This window comes from Ornithodoros turicata, chromosome 5 (genome assembly GCF_037126465.1).
Source record: "Ornithodoros turicata isolate Travis chromosome 5, ASM3712646v1, whole genome shotgun sequence".
Lineage (NCBI taxonomy): Eukaryota > Metazoa > Arthropoda > Arachnida > Ixodida > Argasidae > Ornithodoros > Ornithodoros turicata.
The window spans coordinates 50,233,311-50,258,211 of record NC_088205.1 but is presented as its reverse complement, the minus strand read 5'-3'; the positions used below and the strand labels follow the sequence as shown (position 1 = coordinate 50,258,211).

Below are 24,901 nucleotides of genomic sequence, written 5' to 3'. Positions count from 1 at the left end.
GAACAGAGAATTCAGTTACAATTGAAAAATTAAATTCAATCGAAATTTGAGATTAAAGTATCGGCAGGTGTTACGTACCTGTTTCTGTGAAAATAAAGTTAGTTGAAAGTTAGCGCCTATCCTCCTCTGTTCTCTCTTCGTCTGTGTTTTCCTCTTTGTGCGCTACCCAGTCAATGATGTCCAATTTACGTTTCTTCCTCAAAAACTGCATTGCATAACTATTTGCGGAATGTCCTATTTCGACGTAATATTCTTTTAACAACTAATGCCATCCTTAACGAGTCCTTCGTAATCAGTTTGATTACTTAATAAAATTGGTTGAGTGGTTTAAACTAGAAATTTGTAGAGAGAAGCTGTGATATCTCTGATAATCAAAAACAACCTACATTGTTTCGACTTCGACAACGCGGTGACCTTGGCTCGCGAACAAAGATGGGGACCCAGGAAGCCTCTAGAGTCGTGGCACACACGTGGTGACCCCTCGGTGTGTAACAAAAACCGTGGCCCCCTTCCCGAACAATACTCCCATCTCCTTAAATAGCGACCGGTTGTATAATCTCTCATCCAGTGTGGCACAGATGATGTCCGTCGCATGACGGACGAAACGTCTGAGTAGAGCTTGTTACTTTGTTATGTTAAGTCGCAGCTCTCTACCTTTTTGTCCAGTTATGTCGTCTCCCGGTTTTTCAAGTATTTTTGCATCTATCCGATCTAACCACGGTTCAGCTGCTTTAGGCAGTGTGAGAGAGTACTGCAACCAGGCTACAAAGATTATTCGCTTGGAGTGCCATCAACGCTTCAACCAGGAGTGCCTCAAGCATAAAGTCATCCCTTAAGCTCTACGTTGTCGGTCGCTTGTGGATACACCGCACGGCCGAAAGCTGGCCCGGAACTTCGGCATCGACTGTTTAAAAGTCCGAGTCATCGAGAACAAGTCCAAACTCAACGACTCCCGTCATCGACTAGAGTTAGCCGAGAAAACGTTGTTGCGGACCCTTCAACCCGACGAGATGCGCTAGATTTTCAGCGCCCGGAAACAGGCTGAGCTGCTTGAGAGACAGAAGCAATATTCATGACAGGAAGCTGTCCCTGCTCCTGCCGAGGAAACCTCTCGTTCGGGACTGCAACAATGTATTCTACTTGTCATCGAAAGCACAACCCGACGGCCAGGTGAGTCTGCTCTCGAAGGGCTTAGATTTCGCCCTCGTGCCCCGCGCAGTGCCGATAAGGGAGATTGTAGTGGAAATCGAAGACAAGCTCCGCCACATCAAGGACTTAACTGGAGTCAATCTGTCACGCAGCCGCATCGCGACCACACTTAACAACGTGAAAGGACTGCGTTCCAATCTGTCCAAACAGGAACAGTCGGCATTGCGTGACCTACGCTTAGATAAATCCATCATCGTCCTTCCAGCTGACAATGGTAAAGGTACGGTTGTACTAGACAGAGAGCACTACGATGCAAAGATGAAGGAGATCCTTGAAGATGCTACGCATTTTGTCTCTTTGCTGCGCGACCCAACTCCGAAATCGGAACACTCGTTGGTTGACCACCTACGTAATTTAAAGAAGGACCTACCTACCTACCTACCTAGATGATGCTACCTACCATCGCTTTTGCTCCTCCGACGGAGCCAACCCCATGCTCTACGGTCTCCGCAAGATACACAAGCCAGGATGCCCCTTGAGGCCTATTGTCTCGTTCGTTGGGTGACCGACATACAATCTATCCAAATACTTGGTGGAACTCAACTCCGGTCACCGGTAACAGCAGCCTGACTGTTCGCAATTCGAAGGAGTTTGTAGAGTTGGTCCGGACGCAAGTTCTCAACGAAAATGAGGTTATGGTATCCCTTGATGTGGTGTGTCTGTTCACCAACGTTCCTAAGGATCTTGCGGTACAGGTGGCGGAGGCACAACTGCGCCACGACAGCAACCTGCCAACTCGAGCATCGCTCACAGTTGAAGAGGTGGTTATTCTTTTGAGGTTTTGCCTCGATCAGACGCACTTCAACTTGAACGGCAGGACTTACCACCAGATCGAAGGCTGTCCCATGGGTAGCCCGGTGTCAGCCACTTTAGCTAATCTTGTCATGGAGCATATTGAAGAAACCGCCATGGAACGATTTTGCCACCTGGTCAAGTTCTATCGCCGTTACGTCGACGACACGTTCGTGATTCGCAACAGTAACCACGTTGATGACTTCCACTCGGTTCTAAACAGCATTACCCCATCGATCAATTTCACTTACAAGATGGAACAAAATGGCAAGCTTCCTTTCTTGGATGTGTGTGCGCGCCGATGTAGCTCGGGCGGCATTCAAACATGTGTCTACCTAAAGCCTTGTGATACCGGCAGTTTTCTTGGTTTTGACTCACCCCACCCCACGGAGCACAAACGGAGTGTCGTACGAACGTTATTTCACCGATCTATCATCCTGCACTAAGTTACAAGCTTCTGAGGACGCTACGATCACCGATTATCTGCACAAACGTGGCTACCCACGCAGGTTTATCGAGGACACTCGCAAGCGCATGCAAACATCCGGACCGCGCCACCGGAACCGCACCCGCCAGACGCGCGTTGTCATCCCTTATGTCAAAGGCGTTTCTAAATCTATCCGCCGGGCTTTGCTTCCGTTTGATATCAGGACTATGTTCAAACCGCATGTTAAACATCGAAGTGTCATATCGAAACCGAAGAACCCCGTCCCCCCGGAAGACCAATCTGGAGTAGTCTACAAAGTACAATGCAAAGACTGACACGTGCTACATTGGCGAGACAGGCAGAAAACGGAACACTCGTTTCAAAGATCATAAACAGAACATAAAGAGCGCGACCCACCACCCACGCCACACGGTTTAAGACGGAGCTTACAGAGCATTGTTGGGACACGGGACATTGTTTCGACTTCGACAACGCGGTGAACTTGGCTCGCGAACAAAGATGGGGACCCAGGAGGCTTCTAGAGTCGTGGCACCTACGTGGTGACCCCTCGGTGTGTAACAAAAACCGTGGCCCCTTTCCCGAACAATACTCCCATCTCCTTAAATAGCGACCGGTTGTATAATCTCTCATCCAGTTTGGCACTGATGATGTCCGTCGCATGACGGAAGAAACGTCTCAGTAAAACTTATTATTTTGTTATGTTAAGTCGGAGATCTCTACTTTTTTGTCCGGTTATGCCGTCTCCCGGCTTTTGGAGTATTTTTGCGTTTACGCAGTCATAATGTGGGCCCTTCTGTTGGTCCTTATGTCTGACTTTGAACAGCACTACTTAAAGGGGTTGTGAATCCAATACCAAATATTACACAAAGATTTATGGGTGCCAAACATCTCCGTCGAGACCCCATCACGCTGTGCTCCCGCGCCATGGAGTTATGGCGTTTTGAACACGAGGAAATCCTTTCACTCTTGGCTCGCCTCCTCCTCGCCCGATCTCGGTATGACGTTGTTCCGAGCGCTTAATGAAAGTAAGAAGTTCGCATCCTCATGACGACGCCTGTAAACAGGGACGCGGCTAGCGCTAGGACTCTGCGCGGCGAAGTGAAATAAGCGGAAGAGCTATGACGTAGAACCATAGAGCAACTGGTCAAAGCGTCACTTCCCGCCTACTTCATGGAGCTACACGGCACCCCTTGGCGTCAAGGTCGGCGGGCGCCTCGAAAATGAGAGATTTTTAAAACTCGGTAGCATAAAAAATAATAGCATGTGGGAGGGGGGACTTTGCGTACGAAGTGCGTGGAGTGATGCGTACAGACCAAGCTCTACCCGCGTGATTTCTCAACCCCTTTAAGGGGTAATAAACAGGTTTACGAGGCGCACTTTTTTAAAAATACATTGTGATACGTTGGCGACGGTGAACGTTTTCAAAACATGTTGTCGCAAAAAAGTAAATAATGGCTCCAAACCGACTGAATATTCACTGCGCTCTTTCGCCCTCGTGCCCTTCCTGCGGTGTCCTGGCGACAATAGCGACACGTCATTTTGACGTCACCCATCATCAGCCATTTAGAATGCGGGACGCTTATACATTAATTTCTTTGTAAAATAGAGAAGTGAGGTCGACTCATATTCCCACTTGTCCTATCCAAGGTAGCCAGTTCAAACCGTACCAAAACCCCTCAATATTCTATTTCACGTGCGCACTATGTTTTCTGTGCTGTATTGCACCGCGTGGTCATCGCGATATTCCCACAACCGGTGCCCTCGCGAGCTGCAGCTTGTCTCAGTGGGAGGGTGGGAGGGTGGGGAGCTGCAGCTTGTCTCAGTCATTGGCTGGGAGAGCGAAATCTCCCCCACCTCCAGCGCTTAGAATTCTGTGTTGCTATACGCTGGACAGGGCCGGTGCTAGGGGTGTGCGGGGCCTGAGGCAAAAGCACATCGTGGAGACTGTTTCACACGATTAAGTGCAAACTTGATATTTAAAACAAAAAGTAATCCCTGTGTTGTGGGCTTCGTGCGCAGGGCCTAAGCAAGAGCGAGGCCTAAGGCGGTCCCCTTACTCGTCCCCCCCCCCCCCCTATCGCCGGCCCTGACGCTGGAATATAGGGACGTGACCCGGAACCAAGGATAAGGAGAGACTCGCACGGATTAGGCTCTTTGAATGGCATTGTTTCGTGTGACGCTCGCTAGAAGCAAAATAATTTCATATTTCGATAGCGTTCTTTCATTGGGCATAATTATTGGAGAATGTTCGTCGAGCCGTTTTGTGCCCCTACGTGCACGTACGTACTGACATGTGCTTTCTCACAAATGTCGGAAGCTAAATAATTGTACTGCCGGTATTGACAGTGATCGTAACGCGTGCACAAGTTGAAAATTTTATAACGTGAAATTTCAATTTTATTTATTCTCTTATGTAAAAGTATAGGTATGCGTGCGTATGTATATGCATGTAAGAGAGATACCTGGCTTGGCGCTTCCAAATTTTCCTCGGTTGCCGGTAGAATGTAAGTATCTTCCTGTCCTTGTTGAGGCTGCACGATGTAGTCGTTGGCAGTAGACGCTTTTCTGACAACCGGCACAGGAGTGTCAGGGACGGTCTCGATCTCATCAGCTGCTACGATGGGAATCATCGTCCTTGACTGCATCCTGCGTGGACCTAGTCTTTCATGTCGCTATAATTTTCACCAAAGGATATAGATAGGGCACCACGTTTTCGAAGTTTATTTTTAGGCATATTCAGAGGGTGTTTTCCTGCGTTTTATGATTTTTTTGCAGATTCGGAGTTTTTCATCGTTATTTTTTTACAGCCAATACATACAATTCTGAGATAAAGCGCCAGCTATAAAACGACCTACTAAGAATGGGAAACTGCCTGAAAAAAACGTCTGCTGTTACGCGGTAGAACTTGCACATGTTGCACTTTACGTTTCAAAAACTAGCTCCCCTCAAGCCAGTTTGTGCGTCATCTGTGTTCCCTTGTCAATTTTCAGAAGTACGGAATGCGTGATTCACAGAAAGGAAAAAAAAAAAACATTCGGCGCTGGACTTTATTCAAGTAGACCTGGAAAATGTTCGATATATCCACGAAATCTCCTGCCACTAAATAGGCTACCTTGTTAAGTAATTCCAATATCGAGACGTAAGGCATTTTTTTCTTCCGAAAAGTGCTTAGATATTAAATAAGTGAATTTGGAAGATCGTGATGTCACTCTCTAAGCGGAGGAGTGAGAGCGCAGTGCCCTCCAGACGCACCGTAAGTTGTGCACCGGCGCGGCAAAAAGAAGTTTGCCCATAATTCTATGAGACGCCCGCACGACCGCGGAATTCCTTTTCTGAAGGTCACGCCCTCATTGGTTCTTACAGAGTGACGTTTTATCGTTTTCCCAGAGAGGGAATTCCGGCATACCTTCAACATCCGTCGTCTGCTCTTGTCATGTGTTCCTCGAGTGACAGCCAAACTACGCTACTATTTCGCGTGGGATTTTCGATGTTACCGTGGTCCATGAGGAATAAAATCACACTATAATTTCGAAATCGACTGGGATGGATGCGACCTTCCCTTTAAACGGGCGCTACGGACTAAAACAAAGAAGGTGCTTATGTTATTTGGTATCATAAGTTCACCTCGCTCAAAGACTATCCCCAACATATAAATGCCGTTAGTGAACGGTTACGGGCTTCCGTGAATTTTCGAAGCCGTTAAACGCCATCGATTTGGATTCTCCAAGAGAAAGTGATGCGATGTAGAGTTGGCATCTTTCTGCTAGCAACAGCGCGGGCGTCTCCGCTCCTCACTGAGTATGTCACCGGGTATGTCACGAAGTATGTCTGCAGGGAGACGGAAATCGACCTTGTGGGAGTAATGTTGCCAGACGCCCGGGTAGATAGGGCACCACATGACGTCATACTTCTCAAAGCTAGAAATTAATTGTATGACAGACAGACAAATACTCCGCGTAGAGGAACAATATCTTGGGAGAATACAATGTGAGGCACGTGGATTCCAATGACATAAATGGGGTAATATTCTGAAGACGCGAGATTCAGGCCGCCGCATTGGGTAAAGAGTGTCACCCTTCCTTGTTGCTGGTGCTGGTAGTACCCAATTTCAGCAAACGTAGATGGGTAGAAATCCAGCGAACCGGTAGAATGTAGGAAGGGAGTTGCCTCAGTACAGAAGCCGCCGATATTTCGAACAGAGACTGTTCTTCTGGGCACCGTCCTCATCATTGGCATGGTATTTAAAGGGTTAGGTGTGACGTGTTTAAAGGTTCATGCGAATTGTGGGTCAACAGCCCGGAGGGAAGAAAGGTTCCGTAAACTATATATTCTAGAAACCGGGTTTAGATCCACACGTGACAGACGTGATAGGGAGTCTTATCTCATATACAAGTTCAACGCTCTTCACCCGTCCGGTATCAACAAATCACAAGGCACCCTAGAAACTCTTCACAAATAAAATATGATTTTCCCTTCTACCTCCATTATCATCTGTTATGTTCTGCATGGCCACTGCTTTCTACTTTCTTTATTGCATGCCACAACTTTGCATTACAAATATTTAAAAAAAAACCCTTTTGCTGGTTCTGGAATTTTCCCCACGTAACCACTAACCTCCTTATCTTTCGCTATGCTTGCCAATTCTTGCCTGTTGTCCCGTTTCGTCCACGTGTTCGTGAACCTTCCATTTTTCTGTAACCGGCCTGTAGCCTAGATCACTACGTTCACATAATCCCCTCCACACTCTAACAAAGCAGCCATTCACTCCGGCCGTAAAAGCCCGTACGGAACCTTTCTTCCCTCCGGGCTGTTGACCCACAATTCGCATGAACCTTTAAACACGTCACACCTAACCCTTTAAATACCATGCCAATGATGAGGACGGTGCCCAGAAGAAGAACAGTCTCTGTTCGAAATATCGGCGGCTTCTGTACTGAGGCAACTCTTTTCCCAATCTCAGCAAGCTAGACACAAAACCTCCACTGTCTACCAACTTGACTTATGCGAATCCGCTTTTCAGGCTCGCGCCTTGTGGGAGGTTCAGTATGCCGGACTTACTTATTTAAAGCTACTAGTGGAGAATGCAATTATCGATGTCTGTGTTGCGCACCATTGAGACATACAAATACGTTTTTGAGGGCTCCGTGCTCTGTGGCCAGTTCAGTATGATAAGTTGCTCGGGAGCGGGAGCCTCAGAAGGGTATTTGCGTGAATCAACTGGGAGACGCACTGGCATCAAGGACTACATGCTGCAGTCTAAACATCAGATAAGGAAGTTATTCACCATTAACAGATGCAATGACATTAATTCCTTTGGTGCCACCTTGGTGCTATTTGCCCTCCTGGTGCTGTCATCCAGGGTGACAGCACCCAGGATGACAGCACCAGGGTGACACCAGCAGGCCTCATTGGTGGGCGACACACCATACCTTCCACCCAAGCAAACAGTTAAGTCTTTAATGAAGATCGGATAGCAGCGTGGTCCCTCAGGCAGCAAGCCACAATACTATGGTGGGACAAATGAAGCAAAGAATATTTGAAAGAGCTAAGAGGCGCTTTCATGAAGAAAGGTCAATGAAAGCTCAGCGTGCAGGTGGGAGAGTCAGTTCTAGTGGAAGACAAATGGCTACGCACGCTATGGAGAATGTACCGGGTAGAAAAAAAAAGGTTTTCTTTGGCAAAGACGGCATTGTAAGAACATGTCAACTGAGCATGGCAAATAGAAACGTCACACGTTGTCGGTTCACCAGATAGATCTGCTAGAAGGGTGCACCTAAGTCCCGTGCGGGAAGATGTTGGAGCTTAAAAACGATTAAGAGGAGGAGTGATCTGAACACAACGCCGCCCTCGCTCTGTGTGTTCACGCGAATAAATTATTCTTGTCTCTACGTCTCCTTGTTCATAAACATACGCTATAGAACGTATTCGTGCAATTGCTACCTACGTGTCGCTCCACGGGGGTTCCAAGAACAGCAGGGATCCCGCAAGTCCATTGAGGGTCAGGCCTCCTGAGATGAGCAGAGCACCTTGGAGGCCATAAGCGTCAATCAGGTGGAGGACGACAGCGGGAAAGAGACACGCAGCTAGCGTCGTCCCTGCGTAGTTGAGGCCACTGGCAGTGCGACGATGCCGAATGAAGTACTGACAGATGACAACCTCGTTGACAACAGAGGTTACCCCCGTCCCTACGCCACACAAAATTCCGACGACGCATATAAACAGAGTCAGGTCGTTCAGGAAGAATCCAGCGATCTGCAGAATACATGTAATAAGGTGAACATGACACAGAGGGTGATAACATGACCAATAAAAATAACCGAAATAGGCACCTTTCCGTTGTGCTGCGACGTACTCATTTTTCAAGTGGGATGTGTTCCCTATTGGTTGTGCGTTGGACATAACGACTACAATTCGTTCATTAACGTACCTGACCGAAGCCAATGCAGGTGGTGCCAATAAGGGAGAGTTCCCTGAGAGGAAACCGACTCTCGCGGATGGTTCGGGTGGTAACTGGAGCCATGGCATACGTGACGGCGTAGACGAGTGCGACCAGCCACGCTGTAGGTTGTCTGCGCGACGTGTCGAAAGTGGCTGATACAGGCGTGAACAGCAGACCAATTGAGCGCCTCAACAGTGAGCCGAACAAGAAGTTCCAGAAACAGGCCACTGCCACCAGCCAGCTAAGGTCCCCGTCGGCTGCAAGCGCGGTCCGCTGTAAGGTTATCATCTTTCGCAATGACAAAAGTGGTGCAACCAGAAATTGAAACACGCGATGCTGTATTCTAGCTCGTCGCGCGCTTGTATAGTACAACACAGAGAATGCACCGTCTGCCGCGCGACTACAGCAATGCCATTCTCTTTCTGTTTTATTTGTTATATATGTGCATAACTAGAATTACAGTGCTACACGGTAGAGAATGGGATCATCTGCCACAGGTGCATTATCAGGTTATTCTGCAAATCTGAGAATGCGGCGTGTGCTTCCAGCGACCACCGGGTTGCACATTCCTTACCTAAATTTGCCGTCTCTTAAGGTCGAATGGTAACCGAAATGGTAACCGAGATGCTTTGTTCCTTGATGCATACAGTTAGTTGCGACGCGGATCCCAATGCCGCAAGAGGCAGTAGACCAGCGATTCTCGTCGATTGCATGAAGCACCAGAAAGCACGTAGGCATATTTCATTTCATTTCATTTATTTACTTTCAAGACCCTTGTGAAGGGATATACATAAAGGGGGATGTTTTGTAACCAAAAAGACAAATACCAAAACGGTGTACACTAAAGTACACAAAATTAGTTCACCCAACACAAAGAAATTCATTCATTGTGAAAATGATCATAGCACTTGGAAATAAATGACGATATATTTTGTTCTGATGCTATGTGGATAGGAAGGTCATTCCAGTTTGACACCATCAGCTGATGCGGAGAGTAGAGGAATTTTTTTTTGTTCGCGTAAGTGGAGCAAGTACTTTGCGCGGGTGATCAAGTCTTGGAAATAACTTGTGAGGGGGTTGACAGTACGTGGGGTGGGGAAGAGGGTTATCGTAATATAACTTATGAAAGAACACCAGGCCTGATACCTTTCGTCTGTTAATCAAAGGAGTAAGAGAGAGTTGGGCTTTAATGGCTGAGACGCTACCAAAAGGATGATAATCACGAGCAATGAACCGCGCTGCTCTGTTCTGTACAGATTATACTTTGTCGATTAAGAGATGTGGGGATGGGTTCCATATTGTAGAGGCATATTCCAAAGGGCTTCCAAAGAGAGAGAGAGTCTTCGCAAAGAGCGATAGAACCATGAGGAAGCCTGCTTTTTTCGTACTGTGATGCAAGGAGCGAAACGTCCGCGCACTTTGAGAAGAGCATCCCTTATGCGAATCCAGTTATTGTTGATGGAGTAGTCATGACGTGTATTCAAAAAGCTATCGATGGAGATTGAAAGGTAAAAGTCAATTTGGGCTGTATTTGCCTTCATATAATTACAGATTTTGGTACTGCGTTGAGTCCTTTTCATAAATTGGATCTTTGTATCGTTACGCAGAACGTCATGATCGCTTGATCCTTTGACATGAACCGGTGGTGAGGAAGTAATTTCGTCAGACGCAAGAAATAAACCCAACAAAGCGTTTCCACGTGGGAAGCGTTACCACTTGTGATAAGCCATAGAAAACGGAAAGGTATATAACATCAGTACACATGTGGGTGTTTCTGGAACCACTGTCGACAGTGAGATCCCGGCAGTTTAGCGAAGGAAAGTTAAAATCTCCACCGATAACTAAATTACTGGTCGGATAAGATTCCACGATTTGGTTTAAACAAAGTTGCAGCCTACAGACAAATTTATCGGCATACCCTGGGGGCCTATAGCATACGCAGACAACGGTACTTGGGAAAGTGCGCAGTCGCACACACAAAAGTTCCAGAACTGCATCAATTGAAATCTCAAGTGAAGCTACCCAGGCAGCACATTGAACTGAAAGTCGAGTGCAATAGGGGTGGACGGTATGTGCCTTATCAATGTTCTTTAGTTCCATGGCTATGTTCAAGGCCTTCCACCTACCGGTCCACCCCATTGCACTCGACTTCAGTACATTGTGCTGCCTGGGTATGTTTTTGTCTACAACGACGATAACGCCCTCCCCTCGATAAACATCTGTCCTTTCGATTAATCGTAAACGGGTTGGTTAGCGGACTCTCACTGTTGTTGATGTCTGGGTGAAACCATGTTTCAGTTCCTAAGATAACATGTGGGCAGGTGTCTCTATTAGCCTTTGTAATCCGTCTTGTATATACAGGGTGTTTGCTCTAACCTGTCCAGAAATTATATTTAAAGCGGACAATAAAAGACAAGCAAGTGGTACTTTTCTGCCAATTGAGTAAGAGACAGGTACTGCTTCACTAGTAGCACCTGTTTCTTAGTCAAGTAGCTGAAAAGTAGCGCTCGTTCCTTTAAATAAAATATCTGGACACATTAGAGCAAACACCCTGTATAACACGGAGAATGCTCGTCTGCTTTGCACACATGATCTGACTACAGCAGTGTTATTCTGCTTCCGTTTAGTTTGTCTCATGTACATAACATAGAAAGAGTGAGAGAGAGACTAAAGATATATTTTTGCCTGCTTATAGGTGTACATACAGGGTGTCCAAGCTAAGTGTGAACATATTTTTTAAATATATATATATATATATACACACAGACTACGAAGGTACGGGAAGTAAGAAAAAAGGGATAATTTATTTACATTCAAGATACTTGGAATGCTAAAAGGGTTGTCGACGTTTCGACAGTGGCACTGTCTTCGTCAGGACTAAAGACGTCTTTAGTCCTGACGAAGACAGTGCCACTGTCGAAACGTCGACAACCCTTTTAGCATTCCAAGTATCTTAAATGTAAATAAATTATCCCTTTTTTCTTACTTCCCGTACCTTCGTAGTCTGTGTTTCAATTTTCATTTCAGCTACATATATTCGCGGTCGTCCGAAGCCCATTCACCATATATATACACACACATATATATATGTTTACAAATTGATCGTGCACTCCCAGCCAAGTACAGCTGTTTCGTCCTACTTGGGACTCGTCAGCCTGGCGTAGGGAAGTGACACGATCTTGGGTCGGCGCTAACAGTGCGTCTCGGCGAGACGTCAATGTTCCACGGTGACGGCGACACCTGTGGAGGCCGCAGTGCAAGCTAGGAAGTACATATACAAAGGGTAAATAGCCGAAGCTCTGTAGCTGCACGTTGAGCATATGTTTACAAATTGATCGTGCACTCCCAGCCAAGTACAGCTGTTTCGTCCTACTTGGGACTCGTCAGCCTGGCGTAGGGAAGTGACACGATCTTGGGCGCTAACAGTGCGTCTCGGCGAGACGTCAATGTTCCACGGTGAAGGCGCCACCTGGGGAGGCCGCAGTCAAGCTAGCAAGTACATATACAAATTGTAAATAGCCGAAGCTCTGTAGCTGCACGTTGAGCATATGTTTACAAATTGATCGTGCACTCGCTATTTGATCGGCTATTTACCCTTTGTATATATATATATATATATGACTTTTTCCGAGATGAAACCAAATGCAATATAGCATATGCTGAAGGGCACTCCTTAGGAGGGCATTAGCAAACTCCTAAGACAATCTCTTAATTAACTTTCAAAAATTAACTTTTTAATTACAAACGCTACGAAGTTGTCCCAATGAGAACATCTGTTCCTTTCGGTCACCTGATATCGTAGCCATTTTCAGAACAAAAATCCGTTCGGTAGATCGTCCGCACAAAATTCGTGAAGGAACACGTTTTTCTTCTTTATTTTGTTCATTGCGCATCTTCGGAAACGCGTATTTCCTTCATCCCCAATGTGAGAGGGGAAAGAGCACACTAGCGCCCCCTTTGGTCCTGGAAAAAGATTAAAAGAAAACAGACAATGCAACACAAGATAAGGGCAGCATGTATATACAGCATATATATATATATGTATGTATAAGGGGAAAAAATTAGCAGGAGCTCTTTGGCTGGACGTATAGCATATGTTTTTTAGTCAAACGTCGCCATGCCAGTACTGGACAGCTATCTCGGCCTTCTTGGGCCTCATCAGCAGTACGCCGGCAGGCAACGTTTGAGCGGATGCCATCAGAAGGTCACGTGACACGTGATGCCTCCCGTCAGGGTGTCCTAAGACACCTCTGAAAGCCCAGTGCAAAGCCAGTCAAGTGTATAAGGGGGAAAAATAGCAGGAGACCTTTGGCTGCACGTATAGCATATGTTTGTAAGTCAAACGTCGCCGTGCCAGTACTGGACAGCTGTTTCGGCCTTCACAGCTGTTTCGGCCTTCACACAGGCTGTTTTCTTCTGTGCGGCACTTCTATGGGACGAGCAGAGGACCTGGCGACGTTTCGAGCACAGGCTGTTTCTCTTCCGTGCGGCTTTTCTACGGGACGAGCGGGGGGTTTGGCGAAGTTTCCGTACACTGACTATGTTTCTTCTGTGCGGCTTTTCTATGGCACGGGCAGAGTGGCTGGCGACGTTTCGGGCACAGCACAGGCTGTTCCTCTTCGGTGTGGCTCTCCTTTGAGATGTGCGGAGTGGCTGGCGACGATTCGAACATAGATTGTTTTCCTTCTGTGCGGCAGTTCCATATCACGAGCGGAGGAGCTGGCAACGTTTCTAGCACAGGCTGATTTTCTTCTCTGCGGTTTTTCTAAGGGAAGGCAGGAGTGGCTGGCGAAGATGTGGGTTCGAGCCCTACAGCTGGCTAACCTTTTCAGTGACCAGTTTCAATCCTGCTTTATCCTGTCCAACCAACTTGCTCGGGCTTGCCGTTCGAGGGCGGCCTGGGGTGGGGGGGGGGGGGTGCCCTCCTCGCTACGGTACTGGTCGTCGGTAAATGTCTTGCTGTAGGCTTAGCTAAACTGGACATTGGACTGAAGGATATTCTCGAGTACGTTGCAACACTTCATACATTTTGGCAGTTTGAGTGATTAATGGGAAACATTATAGAACCAACATTATAGCCAAGTGGCATCCAAAAATAATCTGATCAAAAACTACACTACACAAAACTTTCATTTATATAATAACATCAAAAGTAGAAGGTGGGGAATTTCCGCTGCACCATTTTTTTGTTTTTTGTTTTGTTTTGTGAAGTCTGCCCCTCCACCACCACCAAGTGTTCCACCGAATTGAAACAACCCAGGGAACACAGGTGCTGACGCATAGAATCGATCCTGGGGATTCCTGCATAATCCCCTCTTTTCCCTGAGTTGGTTGAATTCGTTAATTTCTGGGCGTTTGAGGCTTACATGTCGCCATTTCTCATTGTTTAGGTATTCCAGTTTTATTAAAACTTAATTATCCACAGCTCTGGCAGGCGAACAGTTCTGTGGCTTTGGCGCCACAGAATTACAAGAGGGCAATGAGGCGTCCTTTGAATATACACAATGTGGGAATGGAAGGCGTAAAGTAGGACCAGCGTACGACGTTTTCTCGGAAAGACACCGAGTTTCATATCTGCAAAATTACGAACGTACTTGATACCGGTGGGTTCGGAGACCTGAATGACACACCATCCACAGGGCTCTGGAAATTTTTGCGGGACCGAGGAAGGATGATACTAAAAAACCTGCTACAATAAAGTTGATTCCTACTAAAGAAACAAAAAGAGAGAGAGGGACTTGAGACACGCCTGACTTCGAGATTGTTATTTGAAAATATGTATAACCTAGAGAGGCTACGGTGTCAGTGTTTAAGAGCTCGACGACGATGCGAATACCTGGTATAGGAATCGTTCCTAAACACTACAATGAGTCAACAATTTGAAGATCAGTAGGCCAACGATGCATATACTACCCTTCTCTCCTCCACTCTTTCGCGCTCTTCTCTCTGCACCTGTCCACAAGAGTACGCCTCTCACAGCGACAGTTGCTTCGCGGCGCGAACACGGATTTTTTTAACGAATAACATTTGGCATGCTGGTGGGCTAGTAGAATGAGTGGGATCTCTGAATATAGGCTCTGTTCAAAATGTCGCGGGCGTCGCCGCCTCCGCCAAGTCGTCAAATAAAGAAAGAAAGAAAAAAAAAAGCGAGAGAAAAAGAAAGAGAAACAAAAAGGTCTTTTGGAGACGTTATCAGCATCGACCATTCTGTTTGAAACGTTACCGGCATTGGTAGTAACCTCTTCAACAGTCCTCGCAGTTTCTGTGTTAATGAAGTTCAGTCACCAGTACTCAGGTATGCGCCCATATTTCCTACGGTGGTTCTCCTGCACTACTCAAATCCAGAGTAAGAGGAACTGCACACTCCTCCATCTCCTGTGCCACCAACATATTTCCCCTCTCTCTTTATCCCTCTTCCCTCTCTTATAGGTGTTCTGAGCTGTAGCTCCAGAGAGAGTCTGTGTAGCAGGCTGACCGCCACCTTAGCCCAACGGTACCTCACCCCACCCCATCTACCACAGGCCACCTACCCTCCGCTAGTCCGTAAGGAAACCTTACCAGAAGAAACACAAAGAAAAAGACAAACAGTTCCTGTTCGATATGTCAGAAGCATCGGCGCATATTGTTGTCCTGATGAAAACCCGCTTAGAGAACGAAACAAACAAGAGCCTTTGTTGGAGACATATAGCCAGCACAGGGTACTCCGCTACAAAAAAGAAAAGGACGAAGAAAAAAAACACGAGGAAAGGGGAGATATTTATTAGAACAAAGAGAAAATAAGAAGGAAAGCCCAGCACAACAGCGGGGGGGGGGGGGGGGAATATGTTTATTATATATAAAAAAATAAGAGGGAAAGGTTAGCCACCGGTATGGCGGCTTGCTATTCCCAGGAAAACAAAGGTGCAGTCAACACTGCTGTAAAGTCGGCTTCAGCACAGCAATATTCAACGATTAGAAAATGTCCCGCTAAATTTAGACGAAGAGAAACAAGCAGTCTAGCAACACTGAGCGTTTCCTAACGTTGGCTTCCCCGCAATGTACCTAGCAGTTAGGTGAAGCCGACTTGCAGAATGGCAACGCGGGCAACGCCTACCAAAGGAATGCCCATATGTCTTCATCTGGATCCCGTGAACAAGACGTACGACACTCGTGTTACTCGCGTAGCGTATTCAGGGCGTCAGCCATAATCGCATGGAGCTTTTTTGCAGCCCGTATAGTGCCTTCATGTACACACACCTGTCCCGGTAACGAACTACATCCCTTAACTTCACGGCAACTTCGTGCACATTTAGTAAGCCCACCTTCAAACTTGGGACTGCACAACGGAAAGTGCCACTGGAGAAAGCACGCCGACACAGGCGAGCAGATGATGATGATGATGATGAATGTGGCGCTATTGTCGATATCCATGGCGCTTTCTGCTTTGGTCGCGGCGGTGCAAGTTAGTGTTGCAGACGACGCTCAGCAGTGGACAGCAGGCAACATTTCTTGCGCTTTGATTCCATAAACAAAATACAGAAAAACGACACTGAAGATTTTTGTTTAAGTTTAATTTGTACAAGCTTTCTCGGGAGGTCCACGCTTCCTCAGGTACAAAGTGAAGTGGTGACACACAAAGTATATATAGTATAGACATATACACGACTAAACACACTGCTGTACAAACAAAGGGAAGGGGAAAGGAGATATGGTACCACATGTCTGTATACAATGAATTGCCGGGCAGACGGATGAGTGACCTCTAACAGTTTAAGAACAGTAAAAGGTGTTATTGTGAACAAAAAGGCTCGCCAACCCAGTTTCGCGGAAGGGGGGTCAGGAGTATAGGAAACGAGTGGTCTTTGACAAAGGATGGGAGAAGGGGTGGGATGTGTTTGATGCAGTGGTCAACAAGTAGGGACAATTTCTCTGCCGGTGTGTTTATTCCTGAAATAATGGGTCTCCCGGGGTTATTAGGCTTATGAACTTTGATCAAAAGATAAAAATTACCTGGTGTGACGTTCTTAGGACGCAAGAATTTGGAAATATGGGACGGGATAAGTTTACTGGTGACGAGTTCACCAATTTTCTTAATAATAAGAAGACAAAAGGAAGGGGTTGGATCCTGATCGATAGCTCTGTAGAACGAGCGGTCACTCAACTGCCTGTCCGCTTCTGCGATGTAGTCGGATTATTGAGAACCACTATACCGCCATCCTTGTCCGCTGGTCTGATGATAATGTCATTACGGGCTTTAAGATTTCGTAGCGCTACTTTCTGACAATTAGACAAGTTATCAGTGCGTACAATAGATTTCGAAAAATTAGTCTTGATATCCTTGTGAACGGCCTTGATGTAATTATCAATGCGGGGGCTAGGTTTAGAGGAGTCCGTCGTCCAGCTAGAGGGGTTTCGGAAGGGCGCAGCATCTGAGCTAGGTTTATCGTGAAAGAAGGTTTTCAGGTGCATTTTCATTCTAAGTAGTGCAGATCGTGCAAAATTTCAAATTCATCAATATTACGCTCCGTTGGTACAAAACTGGGACCTTTTGACAGAACACTAAGTTGAGCCTGGTCGAGGGTCACATCAGAAAGATTAAAGACGGTGTTATGGCCAGCCTCCGTGGAAGATGGTTGGGAATTTATCACGTTACAAATGCCATGCACTAAAATGGGAGATAGAATGAGGTTATCGCGTTTCGATTTTTTGGTTTTGATTTTGTGAATTTTCTTCAGCTTATTGGCAGTGAATTCAGAGATATTAAGAACTTCATGATGAGAGAGTTTGTTCGCAAGCTGTTTGAGCTGGTTATCAATATCTTTCAAGGCGTAAGAACTTTCCTGTCTGAGAATTTTAATTAGCTGGAGCGACGCACTATTGAGAGCGGTAGCCCACTTCGTAGAGCTCAAAGGGGAATGGAACTTAAAAGACGGCGTGATGGACAGTGATAAACCTTTGGGAGTTATACGTTGAGATATACAATCTGTATAAAAACTAAAATTCGACAGGAGTCTAGCTTTCCTAACCAAAAGTTTATGCGCTTTCAAGAAGGCCACTGAATGACGTTCATTGTTCTGTACAAGTCATTGTGTCCGGCCAGACCTGCGTTGTCTAGACTGCTTACGTGTTGTCATAGGGTAGTGACGGCCAACTCTCCTCTGTGCCCCGGCTGGAGGAGAAGAGTGTACTTGAGGAGACGCACCACGCGAAGGAGAAAAAGTCCTTGGTGAAGAACCCACGCTCACACAATCAGACATCCCTGGAGTGACATCGGGGTGAAGTGGGGATCGCAGGTGGGCTCCGGCACTATGGTTAACACACTCCGCAGGAGAGGAGCTGATTACGTTGCCAGCAGCTGGAGAAGAGGCCGGGGGACTGTTGATGGGTGAAGCTGGAGCTTGAGGAGGAGAGCTCTTCGGCACAACGGTTGTAGGAACCAACGTAGGTTGGGAAGCAGAAGGGGGCTGGCTGGTCGTTGCACGGGCCAAGTGGAGAAGGAACGTCGGAATGGCGCGCAGTCGTGGCGTCGGTTGTAGAAGAAGAAAGTCTCTCATCGACGGGGAAGGGGGGGGGATCTTCCAGACGCAGCTCAAAGGAGGAAGACGTCACAGCTGAGGGTGGGAGGTCTTGCAAGATGTACGTGACGATGCAGTTACGGTAGTGGGAACCAAACGTCTCGCGCCCCGAAGGTTCAAGTGGTGGCCGTCCAGAGCCAGGAAATTCCAAGGTCCAAATTTCGGTCCATCCGCAAGTGCTGGATGCTTCCCACACCGTAGTTCAGCAAGGATAAGCAGCAGAAATGGTGGTTGAGGAGACTGATGTTGCGATTCACATTCCGTAGGAAATGGCTCTGGTCACGGGTTGTGTAGAAGGATGGTAATCTAGGCGGAACACTGGAGAATACAACCAGCGTTTGCGGTCGTGAAGATCGGATGTGCGACAGTAGGCAATCAATTCTCTCAATGGTCGTAGCGATAGGTTCTGAGGCCACGTCGATAGAGCAAATTTGCAATATAATCGCCGAAAAGTCACCACCACTTTCAGGAAATCCAAAATTCTTCCGCCACTCACCGACTTCATGTAGATGTTGGTTGAACTCAAGAACTGTGGCACCAATTTGATAAGAGAGTTGACGATTAGGGCAATGCGTGATGAAATCTCCAGTGTCGCAGGACGAGACATGGTAAGTAACAGAGAGCGTATACGAAGAGGGGAGTCAAGTCCAGTAGATCACATAAACAAAATACAGAAAACGACACTGAAGAAGATTTTTGTTTAAGTTTAATTTGTACAAGATTTCGCGTGGATGTCTACGCTTCCTCAGGTACAAAGTGAAGTTGTGACACACATAAATATATATAGTATAGACATATACACGACTAAACACACTGCTGTACAAAGAAAGGGAAGGGGAAATGAGATATGGTGCCACATGTCTGTGTACAATGAATTGCCAGGCAGACGGATAACTGACCTCAAACAGTTTAAGAACAGTAAAAGGTATTATTGTGAACAAAAAGGTTCGCCTACCCACGACTATCTCTATAATACACGACCATAACACTCGCAGGTTCGCCTATGGGACTTCCGTCCACGGCTCGAGGAGCGGAAGTGCCGTATTTACGCGCGGACCGCCCGTCAGGGGCGCCACTTCCCGTACCAAGAAGAGCGCCTATTGTAGCTCAGCTGTGTAATATGAGTGGTCCTTGTGGTTAATTCTTCGTGCATACATGTTTGTGTATTGTCGCAGGTTCCCTGTGCATGTAGAGCTAAGAGTTATGAAACTAAATACGTGTACTCTGAAATGGGCTGTGCTCTGAAGCGTAAGGCGGCACGTAAAACTGTGAAACCCGCGCGCTATGTGCCATACATCGTCCATATAAACTTGGGAGCAGTACCTTGTGTTGGGCCAGTTATCATGCGTTTATGATTGTCAGACGCAAGCGCGTCCAGAGTTTACGTTTCGCGTGAGAGGCGTCCCGTGTTAACATACAGGGCCGTTACAGAGAATGGGTGAATGCGACCGTAAGGCTGCAGTCACACTGGTGAAACATAAAACACCAAACACGAACATTCCCTCAAACATGTTTGACGAAAATGCCTGAGAAACATCCCCCATACATGTATGGCTCAACAGCTGTGGTCACACTGCGAAAACGCCGTCAGAACATGTTCAAAGACACGGGTGTAAAACCAGTGTGACCGTGCCGTGATACAAAAGTGCGCTTCGGTTGTGTTTGAAAGCTTGTTTTCAAACACTTGTACGTGTATTTGGACACTGTCGAAAAACAGCTCATGGGATTTTTGAGAAATCAAATAAATTTCTTGATATCCATCAAAGAATATATTGCTTTTTACGTGCTTGAGTATCAGCAACATTGGGCATCGTTGAAAATGGCGAGTTCTTTCTGTCTGGAGCATGGAGGAAGGAAAGCTAAGGAGGGGGCATGACGTCATTCAAAGGGGACGCCGGAAGCTCCCTGGCCGCCATTTCTTGTGGGCAATCAACCCCCTCTCTGCCCCTTTCCCAAGCCTCGCCCGCCCTCTCGCCCATCGGCTGGTGTTGTGATCAGCTCAGCCGATTGTGTGGACGAATTGGCGCCGCACTTGTGCGACCAAATGGCATGTCGTCGTAGACTCCAGAGGAAAATTACTGCAAAGTGAGGGTGCGATTCAAACCATCTAACAACCATGCCGAGTTGTATAGTTCGCGGGTGCAGGAATCGTTCAACTATGCGTTTGCAGGGCGTCACCTTTCACAGGTAAGTGTTCCCGACGCAGCGGGAAGTACCGAAACCTAGATCTGAGAAAGTAAATGTTTTCGTTCAGGTTACCCAGAAATCAACAGAAGCGTATGGCATGGCTTCAGTCTTTGGGATTTTCTCCAGAGCGGGAACCACCGAAGTCTGCCTGCGTGTGTTCCCTGCATTTTCGAGACGAGCACATAGACCGATCGTAGCTAACCAATGTCCGACTTCGAGAGAATGCACTGCCGACTGCTGCGTACCAATCTCAAGTAGGAAAAAGTGACACATGTCTTCGTTGGTCATAGGAATACATCGAAGCTACATAATTTCAGCCTGCGACCTCAGCCTCAGGAAGTGCAGCCAGCGTGGCACCACCCGAAACTACTTCACAAGTGCCTGAAACCTGTCCCATGGTTGAGGTACGAGCTGACAGGGCATAGGGAGGAGTGTTGTACGCAGGTCTGCGCACACTTGGCATTAACACGGCGCTTGTACTAACAGCAACCGTACGAAAAAGTGTGCGAGTGGCTAAAACCTGGCATATGTTTGGGTACATTTTTGCTTACTGCTGCCGTTTGTGCAGAGGCGATGTTACTGTTATGGTTGCACAGACCTCTACATAATATGTTCTGTTACCAGTGATGGGCAAAGTACCTCAAAATTATAGTTAAAGTAAAGTACCCAGTACCTGGTGTCATTATAGTACTTCAAGTACTGTACAAAATACCCAATTCCAAATGTACTTCAAGTATAGAACAAAGTACTTCAAGTATTCATCAAGTGCTAATCCTCTGCTATAACAGGATAGGAAATTTCAAGGAAAAAAGTACAGGCCAACGGACATTATATATTTCTAGGCATTCCATGCTGCTTTTCGAAATACACGACGTTTAAAAAAATATGGAGAAAGTAAAAAAGGATCAAGCACAATATAAGCCATCATTTTTATCCGATTGTAATCTGCAGCAAAGTAGTCCATGTGACCAGCTAAAAAACCGCTAAAATGTAAAAATGAAAGCACATGCGTATTTCAGAGTGTTTATCATGTAATGCAATCACACATTGTGATATCAAATGATTATTAGTTACTACTGAAGGAAACAATATAAAAAAAGCATATAACCCTGCATTGAGAGAATTGAAATGACAATTGACCAAGTCATTGTGCTGTTGGTTACAGTGCTATACTGTGTGAGTCTTAGCATTCCATTCGTTTTTCATAATCATAGAAGCGTTGATACCTTGTTCAACAATTCGAGCGTCTCAACAATGGATTTGCTTCAACAAATATATGCTCTTTAACAGCACAAAAATCCTTTTTGGTAAAATCTCAGACTGGGACTCCTCGTACTGCATCCCACTAAAAGCGCTAAAGTTACGGCAAGACGACGAAAACACACAGATACCGATATCTGTGTGTTTTCATTTTCTTGTTGTCACTTTAGAGCTTTTAGTAGGGTGGTCATTTGATACTCTTTTGTGATTTTTTGTCTGGTGTCCAAGTTTGGGCACCTGAGCACTTGATGGGAAAGTACTCGGGAAAAAGTACCGGGTACAAAGTACACGATTTAAAATGTATTTAAAGTAAAGTACAAGTGCACTGAAATGTACTTAAAGTACTACTTGAGTACTTGGTATTTAAGATACTGCCCATCACTGTTTGTTACCAATGCTGCCTACTGAAATTGAAGACTAAAATTTTGACAGGCCCCTGGACTATTCATGGGACCTGGATACTCAAGTGATGCTGCGAATGTGGACACATGCGGGTGTGATGTTTTGTTCAGTGCATAACACACAGAAACTGAAATGGGTTGACAGGATTTGCCTGACCCACGTGACATGCTCAATTACTTTCTTGCGCTAAGTGATGTCCATTGTGTGCTCATCGATAGAAGGAACTAATGTGGTCCACATTTTAAGTTTCAGATACAGCCAGCTGTCCTTCCCGACGTTTCAGCTGACGAAGCACAGCCTGAACCTGCCACACGATCCATTGTGAGCGATACTGAGGTAAGCTGACAAGAGGAAGTGTAAAGTGCATGGGAGCAGTACAAACGCCTTACAGCACCAACATTATGGCGCATGGACTTTCTTGTGCTAGGCGTTGTCCGTCATGTCCTCATGGATAGAATCAACCGATGTGACCCACATTTTCAGTTCCAGATACAGGCAGCTGTTGTACCCAGCATTGCAGTTGACGAAACACAGCCGGGATCTTCTGTACAAGCAGTTGAGTAATACTGAGAGAAGCTTACAACTTTAAGTGTAATGTGCACAGGAGCAAACACTTCGCAGTGCCAACATTATGGCGCCTTACTCTTTATGCATGGGACAGATAATTGTATGTGCATCTTTCATTTGTCATTAGTCAGAGAGGTAAAATTTTGCATTTGCAGGAAATAGGTGACCTCCTTTGGCACCCACTTGTTAGTGCTGATGACATGGTAAGTGGCAAGCCTAGAGTGCCATTCCTGCATTGTGATGTGTTAAACAGCTATTCGCTCAGAGATCGAACGGTGTCGGCGCGCTGCGGAGAACGGAGAACTACCGCAGTGTGGACGCGTCGTCTGCTTTTACACGCTTATTCTGCGTTCAGTACAGTGTGTGGAGCATTGGAGAACCGAATAGTATCGTACCATCGCGGCACAAGTGATCTTCCGGTGAATATACACAAGAGTTACGGAAAAGAACCATCAACTCCGAACATCGGCCCACGTGTTATCCACACTAGAATGGTGACATTGTCGCCCCCTATAGGTCGATCTCGCAGCGAATACACTGGCTTTGAAATACGAATTACGTGAACATTAAACTCCATATTACATCAGTAGTTATCGATATTTGTTACATGCGCATCTGTTGCGTATGTTACATGATACATACATGATGATCTGTGCATGCCTATGCATCATGTTACAGGGCAGCACAAGATTCCAGTCCCCACGCCAACCTTACCAAAGTCCTCCCACCGACCAGGATATGGATGTATGTAACGTTATTTATTCATTTATCTTATTTACTATACCGCTGGCTCCTAGGGACTGTGAGTAAGAGTTCTTCAGTGAACGTTTTAGAACATGACTTGTCACAATGTGCTCGGCTGAATTTTCTGTCAGCGATTTCCAGTGGACATCTCAGCCATATCTGCAACCTCAGGCATATGACCAGCTACAATTGGTAAGATAGTGGCCAACACTGGGATATACAGAAGTCCAGCTAACATGGTGCTGTTTGAGAAGCAGATAAACTGCATGACGGTAGTATATTTACCACTACAGTCAGGTGACAAGGAGTAACTTTGCTGCATGTTGGTTTAATGTGATGATTTGCATGGTTGATTCTCTTTTCTTACTAAATCTACTACTATGTCCTGTGCATGTATTTTCTTCAAATGAATCAATAAGTCAATCAATTCCCAATTACTTGGTATTATTGCTGACTTATTCTGTGACAGTTATGAATGGGCCTGCGACATTCTTTATACATTACGTGACTGCCGACAGTACTTAAGTGATTCAAATAAGTCAGGGTGGGAGTAAGGTTTCGAAGCAGAACAGGTATGTTCATCATGGTACCAAGGCTATCGTGCAGCAGCTACAACTTGTGATTAGCAAGAGAGGGTCTGGTTATGCTAGACTTATGAACAAAGACAACAATATTAGAACAATAGTAGTCAGTTTGAACATGGGTGCCTCCAGTAGGACCAAGTGCCTGTTGCGACATGATGAGCCCACTGTTTTAAAAGCTTCCTTGCAAATGTACATGGTTCTGCATCGTCCCACAAAATTTCATGTTGTTATTCAATTTTCTTTTTCATTCTGAAGAGGGAAGATTTGTTTATCACCCCTTATTACTGTAGGGAACGGCCCCCGTCGACACCCTAGAAAAGGCATTCTTTAGAGCAAGAGTCAAATGGTATACTCAGCAACAAGCCAAGAGCATGAAGCAAATAAAGCGGCTCCAGCAAGCTCACCGTAGACTGAAAAAGCGCAACGCTGTACTCAAGGACGTAATCAGGGACCTAAAACGACAAAATATCTTGCTCGAAGAAAATGCAACTGTACTAGAAAATCTGGGTGCAGCCAATCAAGATCTCCTGAAAAGACAGCCAGCTAAACGCAGTGGAAAACTTTTGCAAACACAGTATTCCCCGGAGCTTAGGGTATTTGCACTCACATTGAATTTCTACTCGCCAAGAGCGTATAATTATGTCCGAAGTGTCTTTGACACTTGCCTCCCTCATCCTAAAACATTTCGAAGTGGTACCAAACTGATGATGGAGCA

General features: G+C 46.1%; 1 protein-coding gene across 1 annotated transcript in view; it reads right to left on the bottom strand.

The window, feature by feature from the left end:
- The window catches only part of LOC135395836 (uncharacterized), a 59,969-nt gene extending 43,735 nt beyond the window's left edge, over positions 1-16,234 (bottom strand). The window contains exons 1-4 of the mRNA XM_064626925.1: positions 16,190-16,234; positions 8,877-9,161; positions 8,394-8,701; positions 4,912-5,095 (exon numbers count right to left, since the gene is read on the bottom strand). Coding sequence (XP_064482995.1) covers positions 4,912-5,095; positions 8,394-8,701; positions 8,877-8,969 — 585 coding nt within the window. The 5' untranslated portion in view covers positions 8,970-9,161; positions 16,190-16,234. The remainder of the gene's footprint in view (positions 1-4,911; positions 5,096-8,393; positions 8,702-8,876; positions 9,162-16,189) is intronic.
- Positions 16,235-24,901: the final 8,667 nt, after the last annotated feature.